This window comes from Nicotiana sylvestris, chromosome 8 (genome assembly GCF_000393655.2).
Source record: "Nicotiana sylvestris chromosome 8, ASM39365v2, whole genome shotgun sequence".
In the NCBI taxonomy this organism is placed as follows: domain Eukaryota; kingdom Viridiplantae; phylum Streptophyta; class Magnoliopsida; order Solanales; family Solanaceae; genus Nicotiana; species Nicotiana sylvestris.
The window spans coordinates 88,381,588-88,392,465 of NC_091064.1; the positions used below are offsets into that span (position 1 = coordinate 88,381,588).

General features: G+C 41.1%; 2 protein-coding genes across 2 annotated transcripts; both read left to right on the plus strand.

The window, feature by feature from the left end:
- The first annotated feature begins 6,329 nt into the window (after positions 1 to 6,329).
- Positions 6,330 to 7,628, plus strand: LOC138875352 (uncharacterized). The gene is made up of 3 exons (XM_070154177.1): positions 6,330 to 6,704; positions 6,750 to 7,298; positions 7,425 to 7,628. Exons 1-3 carry the CDS (start codon positions 6,330 to 6,332, stop codon positions 7,626 to 7,628), a joined length of 1,128 nt encoding a protein of 375 aa, XP_070010278.1.
- Positions 7,629 to 8,406: 778 nt separating this feature from the next.
- On the plus strand, positions 8,407 to 10,601 carry LOC138875353 (uncharacterized). The gene is made up of 5 exons (XM_070154178.1): positions 8,407 to 8,699; positions 8,790 to 8,858; positions 9,077 to 9,330; positions 9,627 to 9,927; positions 10,058 to 10,601. Exons 1-5 carry the CDS (start codon positions 8,407 to 8,409, stop codon positions 10,599 to 10,601), a joined length of 1,461 nt encoding a protein of 486 aa, XP_070010279.1.
- The last annotated feature ends 277 nt before the right edge of the window (positions 10,602 to 10,878 follow it).

Here is a 10,878-nt window from a genome sequence, read left to right on the forward strand (position 1 = left end):
CCATGAGCCCCAAGTATGGTATTCAAGGATAGAAGAAGATGATAAGAAGGAATGGGCAAATGAGCCAACGAGGGTACTGGGATAGGAAAAACAACACCAAGGCACCCCGTTTATAGGGGATAATGACACGGTCATCGAGGCTTTGGAAGATTGGCCAGCGGACGCAGTTACTACATTCTTGAAAAATCGAATTGTTAGTGGTACATTCACCTTGGAGAATGAGAATCAGCAGTGCATTGAATGAAGTCCAAATGCACAAGTCTATTGGACACCCCGGTTGCTACAAAAGCTCACGTCACGGGTCGTATCATTGGTATGACGTCTTCGTAAGAAGCTCGAGGATTCAAGTGTCAGAATCATTTCCCATCATTTCGTTCTGGGAAACGCGGAGACTATATGTACGCGGCAAAATCAGAGGACTTAATTTCTCGCTATCAAGTAATTTCGGAAGAATGCAGCCATGACCGAGTCCCTTCCCTCAGGGCTCGTCGAGGCCCCACTCAGAGAAGACGAGAATCGAAGCCAGAACAGAGGGGGAATCTCCCAAGGCACACGGCTAAGTCTGATAGGGCCGGCCTATCTAGAGCTTATGCTGAGGCATCACGTCAAGTCGTCCCATCTCCATACTTTATAATTAATGCCCATGTACTAGTAGCCGAGTTCCCCTCCTATATAAAGGGAACTCGCACTACCTTGTAAAGGTCTGATGTTGCTCCAACTATTTCTCCACAAAATCAATAATATCTCTCTCTCTCTCTCTTCTTTCTAACTTGCTTGTTCTCACTGGCCCGAGGCCACTTTAATATTTATCGCTTTCTTACTTGTTCTTCGTTCTATCGCTTGGTATTGGCCATATAGAGCTTTGTTTGATCATAATCTAATTGTTATCCCATTCCCGACTTTCCCCGATAGCTCGAGCTCAACCCAGACGTCGACCCCGAGGCCCCTCATCGACCAATCCGACACCCGGGCAGCAGGTTTCTCGGTTCGTTCAGCTCCCCGTTTTAGACTATATCCCCTCGGTAAAACACGCCCGAACAGTAAGCCTTTAGGTTTGGTTATCGCCCCTTTCTTAGCTTGAATTTCGTCATTAAACTTCATATTCTTAGCATCAACTGCTCTATACAACTAGCTCGAGAATAGATCACGTATTTTTAGAATATTGTTGTTATCATTTTCATGGTAAACACTCCACTAAGAATTTCCATTCAACTTTAGTGACATCTTCTAGTATGTTCTACCATCATTCCTCCTTTGTAGCAAATTTCTTGAAATGATCATGGAGCCTACTACGACGATATCGATACAAATTATTAGATGTATGAAGGATAGTATCCCTAGTGTGTTGCGTGTCTGGAATTTCAAAGGCGTCCTGCACTCAAATCAAAAAATTAAAAGTGATAGCTTTGTCACCAAAAACTCTACTCGCAACCAAATAGATTTGTATGTGAAATCTGTAATAAAGGATTTCAAAGCTGAAACCATTAAATTAATAAATATGCCTACTGTTCTTTATAGACTACTACTATAATGGGCAAACTGTTACTAAATATGCCTGCCATAAACATTTCTTGGTACTGGCCTCGTGGAACAGCCATTGCATTGGATAGATTCCTTATAAAAGTGCCTTATACAACATATGCTACACTTTAACTTTGGTCTTAAAATATTTTGATGATTCTTTTGGTGGCTACAGACATCAGTTGAACGCTCTTTATCATTGCATAAACATAGTTCCCAAGTCCATGTTTAGAATCCAGTAGTTTCAAAATGAAATGATATTTCTACCGCAAAATAGAAACAAGCGGCACAGTTTTGATAAAAATTGGCAATGTTTAAGAGTTCTGAAATCAAACTTGTCTTACCTATTATTTCTGTAGCTTTTGGATTTCATCTCAATCCTTATCACGAAATACATATGTCAGTATCGCACAGAATGATGCAAGCTAGTAGCGTTGCTTTTGCAGCAACTGCTTTAAGATTAGGTGGAATATATACGGAGACACCTAAAATTGGCACCATTTTTCACTTAGACACTTAAACTAGGCCTCTTTCCGTTTGAACTCATTTCTTAGGCATTTATTATACCAATTAGACACGTGTTGTGCAGGCTTATTAATTCACCAAGCGTGTGTTCTGCAATCTCCGTCTACGTGGAACAAATAACCATTATAAATCGTGTCACATCATTTAATTGTCCACCTCACAGTCCACCTCACCGTCTGTCACGCCTCCTTTTTACACTCGAGGGTATATGAGAATTTTTCCAATTAAAGTGACATTATCGAAATGGGATTAATTAATTTATCAGAGTCGCCACATGGAATAGTTTATTTGGTGTTCCAAGACACCGGTTTATTTTAAAATCCCAAATCGAGGAAATTTCGACTTTACTTTATAAGTTTGCGAACCAGAAATTCTAGATAGGGAATTCTGTTAACCCAGGAGAAGGTGTTAGACATTCCCGGGTTCCGTGGTTCTAGCACGATCTCTTAAACTATTAATAATTGGCCTATTATCTGATTTGTTACATGTTTTAAACTTATTGTGCATTTTTAACTTTATAACCACTTTTAATTATTTATTGTTACATATTGCGAATCATGTCACAGGAACCGTACCCACGATCTACAACATGTTTAAATTATTAAAAATTAAACTGTGGCCGGGTCACATAAATGTACCCTCGAATTTTAGTAATTAAGCATCACAACTATGTCACGGGAACCGTACCCGTAGCTATGACAATTATTTAATTAACACGCCTAAAGCAAACTACGAAGGTTCAAGGTCTTTTCTATACTAATTTTGTATTTATGTGACGGCCATAGATTATAGGATTTTATTTGCGTACTGCACACCTCAAATTATTTTCTAAAAGGATTAGCTCTTGATCTAATTTTGTGAGGGCCATGTATTATAAGTTTTGTTTGGGCAGGGCACACCTCAAATTATTTTAAGAAAAGGTTTATATATATGTTTTTAAAGGGCGAACTAAAGGTGCTCCTATTTTTATCTAATTTAAAACTAGGTATTACAGCCACGTCACGGGAGCCGTACCCGTAGTTGTAATAATTTAAACTCGTACCTAAAGCAAGCTACGGAATATTCATTAATTGCTATTCTATATTCGTGATTGTTGCAAGGTCATTAATTAACTTTCTAAATATTCAATAAATGCTCTTATATACAAATGCGAGGTAAACTGTGCCATTTGGAGTGGGGAAACTTATATGCGTGTAACTTTGATTCATAGAGGAAATTATAAGATTGCTTGATATTTTGTAAGGAACAAATCACCTTCTTCTCGTGCTAGCCACAGAACAAACACAAACTATTTTAAAACTATAGGCATGTTTATCTGGGTCCAAAATTGAAATCAAACAACCCAGCTAAAAGGGCTTTCCTGCATCGCTGTAACAAAGCCCATTGCAGTTGCTGAGGGCCGAGTCCAAAATTCCATAGACTCTGAAAGAATACTCTAATAACTGAGCAACGACTAGCAATTGTTCAAAAAGGAAAATTCTTACAAAATTATTAAATACAACCTTAATTTCAAATCCCATTAATCACGGTTTAGAACAAAAATCAGTTGCCATTTTAATTTTTACAACAATCAAGTGCTCTCAAAAGCAATTTATTAATGAAGTTAACCGATATTAGGCTATATAGATGATATTTACACCTTAATATTACCATACTTTATTATTGTTTTATAGGCAAAATGATAACAAAATGCTCTAAATGGCGTTCTTTTGCTTCGCAGGGAATAATCTAAGTGCGGAAGCACTACGGAGTATTTTGGAGTCAATAATATGAAAAAAACGCCCAATCAAGAAGTACCCGAGCATAAAGAAGCAAAAACGGACTGAGTGAAATCCACCGCGACCGCGGTGGAACCGCGATTGAACCGCGGCAGATCATCTATGCCTGGCAGAATGTTCAGCGTTCACCGCGGTCGAGCCGCGGTATTGCCGCGACCGCGTGAACTGTTCAAGTGCCAGAAAATTGGGGACCAAAGTGTAATTCGGGAAAAACTTGTTCCAAACCCTTATAAACTTTAGCAGCTCGCCCAAGACAAAAAAAAAAGCTTATTTTTAGACTACTTTGGAGGTAAGAACAAGTGTGCGAAGATCAACCAAACATTAAAGTTTTTCTATCTCCTTTTAATTCTTGCAATTATTCATTATGAACAACTTTGTAGTTTTATTCTATTTTGTTATGAGTAGCTAAACAATTATCTAGGTTTGATGAAACTAATTGTTGGTTGAAGTTTTGACTCAACTTGTTATAATAGAGCCGGATTTATTATATGATTGTTCAACTACGTTTTGTATGGTGATTAATTGAATGGGCCCTTGATTAATCGTGTCTAATTACCTCATATTGCTTGAGAAAGAATATTAGGTTAGACAGCTGTTGAACAACACCACATTTGGGTAATTGAAGAGATTCATTACTTGAACTTAAAAGTGGGTTTAGAGATAACGAAGTTTTGGTGGGATAATTTAGAACTGTACATATTGTCAGCTAGAGTAGTTCGAGAGAATGCTCTAATAAATTATTGTAGTTGATCGAGAGATAATTATAATAGCCCATAGCTCTTAATCCTCATAGAGTACTACGGCGAGATTATAGCGAAAGAGTCAAGACCTAAACCAGCAATTGCGGAAATCACTGCCCTAGACCTTTTTACCATTGAATTATCTTTAATCTAGCTTATTATTATTTTCAATATTATTTGAAGTGGTTAAACAAAACCCAAAATTGATTGATAAAAATCTTGCATCTAGAAATTGGTTGAGTTGATAATAGCATTGCCAAAGAGTTGTAATAGATAGGTTCGACTCCGGAATTAAAACCGGATTATATTTACAACAACCGCTTTGTCTTTTAGAAGGCATAGTTGGGCGTGATCAAATTTTGGCACTGTTGCCGGGGAACTAATGGTGTTATTTATTATAACTTAGAAGTAGTTTTAGAATTATTAATTTAAATCAATTTTCGAAGGTGTTAAACAATCTTTTCATTGAAATTCTCGTGTTTGAACTCTTGTGGAATATAGGTGTAGGCCTAGAAATTCTTCGAGGATTGGAGAACTACTAGAAGGACTCTCAGACCCCGAGAAAACATTCAGGGCATTGAACCGTGACAATAAGAGGATCCAACAATCACAACAACCACACCAGCTTGAATTTGACATGGGTGACGTAGAAAACATCAACAGAAACATCGGGGATGCGCCAGCTCCCCCAAATTGGGCACAGCCTACAACTGACAACTTGGCTACTACCATAGCAATGCCCCCAATACAAGAGGACACATTCGAGATCACCAACAACATGTTGCATCTTATGTAGAATAAGGGATTGTTCTCCGGGTCACACATTGAAGGCTCTTAGCAACACTTGAAAAATTTTCTATCGATTTGTGTGACCCAAAGGTAGCCGAATGTGACCCTAGAAGCTATCAAGCTTTTATTGTTCCTGTTCTCTGTGACTGGGGAAGCTCATACTTGGTTGAATTCGCTCCCAATCAATTCCATTGTCCCCTGGGAGGAATTAGTCAAACAGTTCCTGGATAAGTCCTACTTGCCCAACAACATTGAAAGGCAGATTGATGAAATATTGTAGTACAAGCAGCAGCCGACTGAGACCTTGCAGGAAACTTGGGAAAGGTTCAAAGGGATGCTAGTGAAGTGTCCTTACCATGGTATTCCAGATCAGATGCTCGGTCAGAGGATCAACATGGGGTTAGCTGACAATCTAAAGGCCAATGTGGATGCTTCAGCTGGGGGTGCATTTTTGAGTAAGACATTCACTGAGTGTAAAGTCCTTCTGGACAAGATATCCCAGAATTTGGGGTGGATGATTAAAGGTATAGCACTGGCACCCATAGTGCATTTCGTTCCTCTTGAACTAAATAATTCGCATGTAGAGAACATGGACACACTCCTGACTCAGATGAGTATATTAACAAAGAAGATCGACGAGGTGGGTACAAAACAGGTGCATATTGTTGACACAACAAATGGAGGACTATGTACACCCTGTGTTAATCAATATTATGTGTGCTCATAGAGTGGAGAAGCTGACAATCAAGGGGTAAGAGAAGATATGAATTATGTCAACAACTCTGGGGGTCAGAGACAAGGAGGACAGCAGTGGAGACCGGCACCAAATCAGCAATATAGGCAAAACATGCAACAGCCTGGAGGTATGCAACCCCAAGGCCAAATGGTGCCATACCAGAGACAGCAAGGTTATCCACAGCAGAACCACCAGCAACAGTTGACATATCAGGCACCTCCTTAGCAGCAAGATAACAATATGGTAGAGATCAGGGGTATGCTTCAACAACTCGTTGGGACAAATGGTAAGATGCAGGAAAAGTTGGCAGTGCATGATTCAGCTATAAAGAACATTGAAACTCAGTTGGGGAAGCTGTCTATTGCTTTAAACAACCACCCCCAGGGAACATTGCCAGCAGACAAAAACATTAACCCTAAGGAACAAAACCCAAATAAGCTGATGGCAGTGAGTCTCCGGAATGGGAGAGATTTAGACAAAGAGCAGGAAGTTGCACAAGCCAGCAAAGAGACTACGCCAGCTACTCCAGTTCCACTAGAGGTAGATGAACCAGAAGAACTTACTGAAGTAGTGGTTGAACAGGGTCAGTATGAAAAGGGTAAGGGTAAGGCTAAGGTGAGTGAACAAGCTGCAGAATAGGGGGCACCTCTTGTGCCACAGAACCCCAATAGAGAGAAACCAGCAAGCAGTGCACAAAGGGTCATACCTGGGCCATTCCCTCAGAGACTGGTAAAACAAAAGAAGGACGATCAATACAGGAAATTAATGGAGATGCTGCATCAAATTCAGTTGAATATTCCTTTGATGGATGCCTTGAGGGAGATGCCAGGCTATGCGAAGATGATGAAGGACCTAATGTCACGGAAGTTTGATTTTCAGGACCTATCCACAGTGACTCTAACGCAGACCTGTAGCACAGTAGTGACAAGACCTATGGCTCAAAAGATGTCTGACCCAGGTAGCTCTATTATCCCATGCACTACTGGGAATTATGCCTTTGCAAAGGCATTATATGACTTAGGAGCCAACATAAATTTGATGCCTCTGGCTATATACACCAAACTGGGCATTAGCAAAGCTAGACCGACTTCGATGTTGTTGCAACTAGCTGACCGCATGGTTAAAAGTCCAACTGGGATTCTTGATGATGCTTTGGTACAAGTGGGGAAGTTTTTGTTCCCTGCAGACTTTGTTATTCTGGATTGTCAGGTATATGAGGATATACCTATCATTTTTGGGAGGACATTCTTAGCCACTAGGAGAGCACTATTTGATTATGAGACTAGGGAATTAAAAATGAGGCTAAACGATGAAGAAATCATATTCAACGTTTAGCAATCGATGAGGAGACCCAGTGAATATCCTAATTGCTCCCTAGTGGAAGCAGTGGATGTGATCCTACACGAAGATGATGTGACCCTGACTATTAAAGATCCATTGGAGGCATGCCTGACAAATTTAGAGGAGATGGATGGTAAAGGGTTAGCTGAGTGGGTCATGGAACTTGAAGGCCAAGGATTCTGGAAAAGGGAATCTTAGTTTGAGTCCCTTGAGTTAGAAAAAAGGGCTACACCTCCAACAAAGCCATCAGTAGAGGAACCACCCAAACTAGAGCTGAAACCGCTCCCAGCTCACCCCAGGTACATTTTCTTAGGCCCTGATTCCACTTTGCCTGTCATTATATCATCCAGTTTGCTAGATGTGCAGGTAGAGCAGCTCCTACACGTACTACAGGAATGTAAGACTGCCATTGGTTGGACCATGGTAGACATAAAAGGTATAAGCCCGGCCTTCTGTATGCACAAGATTCTCTTGGAAGAAGGGCACAAACCTTCCAGAGAACATCAACGAAGGCTGAACCCGAATATGAAAGAGGTGGTGAAGAAGGAAGTGATCAAATGGTTAGATGCGGGAATCATCTTCCCCATCTCTGATAGCAATTGGGTCAGCCCTGTCCAATGTGTGCCGAAAAAGGGGGAATGACGGTTGTAAAAAATGAGAACAACGAGTTGATCTCGACTCGTACAGTCACGGGATGGCGTATTTGCATGGATTACCGAAAATTGAACACAGCCACATGGAAGGACCACTTCCCCCTGCCATTCATTGACCAAATGTTGGACAGGTTGGCCGGGCGATGACACTTTTATTTCTGAATGGATATTCGGGGTACAATCAGATCTCAATAGCCCCCAAAGACAGAGAGTAAACATCGTTCACTTGTCCGTATGGAATCTTCGCCCTTCGGAGAATGCCTTTTGGGCTTTGCAATGCACCGGCGACATTTTAACGGTGCATGTTAGCCAATTTCACAAACATGGTAGAGGACATTATGGAGGTTTTTATGGATGATTTCTCCGTGGTTGGGGATTCATTCGAGGATTGTCTTTACAACTTAAAAAGAGTGCTCAAAAGATGTGTGGAGACAAATTTAGTGTTGAACTTGGAGAAGTGCCATTTTATGGTACAAGAAGGGATAGTCCTGGGACATCGAGTGTCCAGTAAGGTAATTGAGGTTGACCATGCTAAGGTTGATGTGATTGAAAAGTTGCCACCGCCTACTTCAGTCGAGGAGGTGAGAAGTTTCCTTGGGCACGCCGGGTTCTACAGGCAATTCATAAAAGATTTCTCTAAAATTGCTAACCCGTTGTGTAAACTCCTTGAAAAGGATCACCCCTTTGTGTTTTCTAATGATTGCAGGTTGGCATTTGAGGAGTTGAAGAGGATATTGGTGACTGCACCCAACTGGGAACAACCGTTTGAGCTCATGTGCGATGCAGTAATTATGCTATAGGAGCAGTCTTGGGGCAACAAAAAGATAAACTGATGCACCTGATTTACTATGCAAGCAGAACGCTGAGCGGTGCACAACTCAATTACACCGTGATGGAAAAGGAGATGTTGGCTGTCGTTTTTGCATTCGAATAATTCACGTCATACTTGATTGGCTCAAAAGTTATTATTTACATTGACCATGAAGCAAATAGGTACCTGATAGTAAAGAAGGAGTTAAAGCCACGCTTGATTCGCTGGGTTCTCTTGTTACAAGAATTCAATCTGGAGATACGTGATAGAAAAGGGACAGAGAACCAAGTGGCTGACCACCTCTCAAGGTTGGATGCAGCTGAAAAGAAGGTAGAGGTTGAGGATATAACAGAGACATTCTCGGATGAACAGTTACTAGTAATGACAATGGAGGAAGCACCATGGTATGCTCACATTGCTAATTATTTAGCAAGTGGTATTGTGCCTCATGAACTCTCCTCTATTCAAAAGAAAACGTTCTTTCGTGATTGTCGGTCTTATTATTGGGATGAACCTCTATTATTTAAAATCTGTATAGATAATATGATCCGGCGGTGTATCCCTGAGAAAAATAAAAATTCTGTTTTGCAGGCTTGCCATGCTCACCATATGGTGGGCACTTTGGAGGAATTCGGACAGTAGCTAAGGTGTTGGAGTCGGGCTTGTATTGGCCAACTCTATTCAAGGATGCCCATGTATGGGTCAAAAGTTGAGATGAATGCCAAATTACAGGCAACATATCTCGCAGACATGAGATGCTAATGACCACAATTCAAGAGGTGGAGGTTTTTGACAAGTGGGGGATCAATTTCATGGGGCCATTTGTCAGCTCGTATGGTAACAAGTACATATTGGTAGCAGTTGACTACGTCTCCAAGTGGGTCGAAGCAGTGGCTCTCCCGACCAATGATGCTAAAGGGGTAACAGGCTTTCTGAAAAAGAACATTTTCACACGATTTGCCACCCCAAGAGCTATACTCAGTGATGGCGGTACCCATTTCTGTAATAGAGCGTTCGCACGGCTGCTGGAAAAGTATGGAGTTCGCCATAAGGTGACCACCCCCATATCATTCACATTCAAGAGGGCAAGTTGAAGTGTCCAACAGGGAAATTAAAAGTGTCCTTATAAAAACAGTGAATGCAACAAGGACTGATTGAGCAAGGAAGTTGGATGATGCATTGTGGGCGTACCACACAGCCTTCAAAACACCAATTGGTATGTCACCGTACAAGTTGGTGTTTGGAAAGGCATGTCACCTGCCAGTAAAGCTTGAGCACAAAGCACTTTGGGCATTGAGGCAGTTGAACTTGGACATGGAGACAACAGGAACTAATAGAGTCACTAGGTTACATGAGCTAGAGGAATTCAGGTTCCAGGCATTCGAGAATGCTAGATTATACAAAGAACGGATGAAGCTGATGCATGACAAGCACATCGTGGACCGAAACTTCAAATCCGGAGAGCTAGTGTTGTTATACAACTCCAGATTGAGATTGTTTCCAGGTAAGTTGAAGTCCCGATGGTCAGGACCCTTCAGAGTGGTGCAAATGTTCCCAAGTGGAGCTGTTGAGATTGAATCAGAGGATGGGACGAATAAGTTCACAGTGAATGGTCAGATGTTGAAACACTACCTTGGAATGGCAGATGAGAAAGGGGACAGAGAGTCAATAATGTTGGAAGAGCCCCAGTACGTGAAGGAGGAGTGATGCTCCGAGCCTGCATCGTGCCGCAACGTTAAATCAGGCATTGTGTGGGAGGCAACCGATGATTGTTGTGTTTCATTCGTGTATGTAATCATGATTATTATTAAAAAAACAAAAAAAAACTAGGCAGGACCGCGGCGAGAGGCGAGTAATCTGCCTCAAAGTTATCCAACCCACCACGACCGCTATGGGTACCAAGTAAGTTTTTTTTATTTTTTCTTTCTTTTTCTTCTTCTTTTATTTTATATTTCTAACCCCTAATATCAATAACCTCACCTGC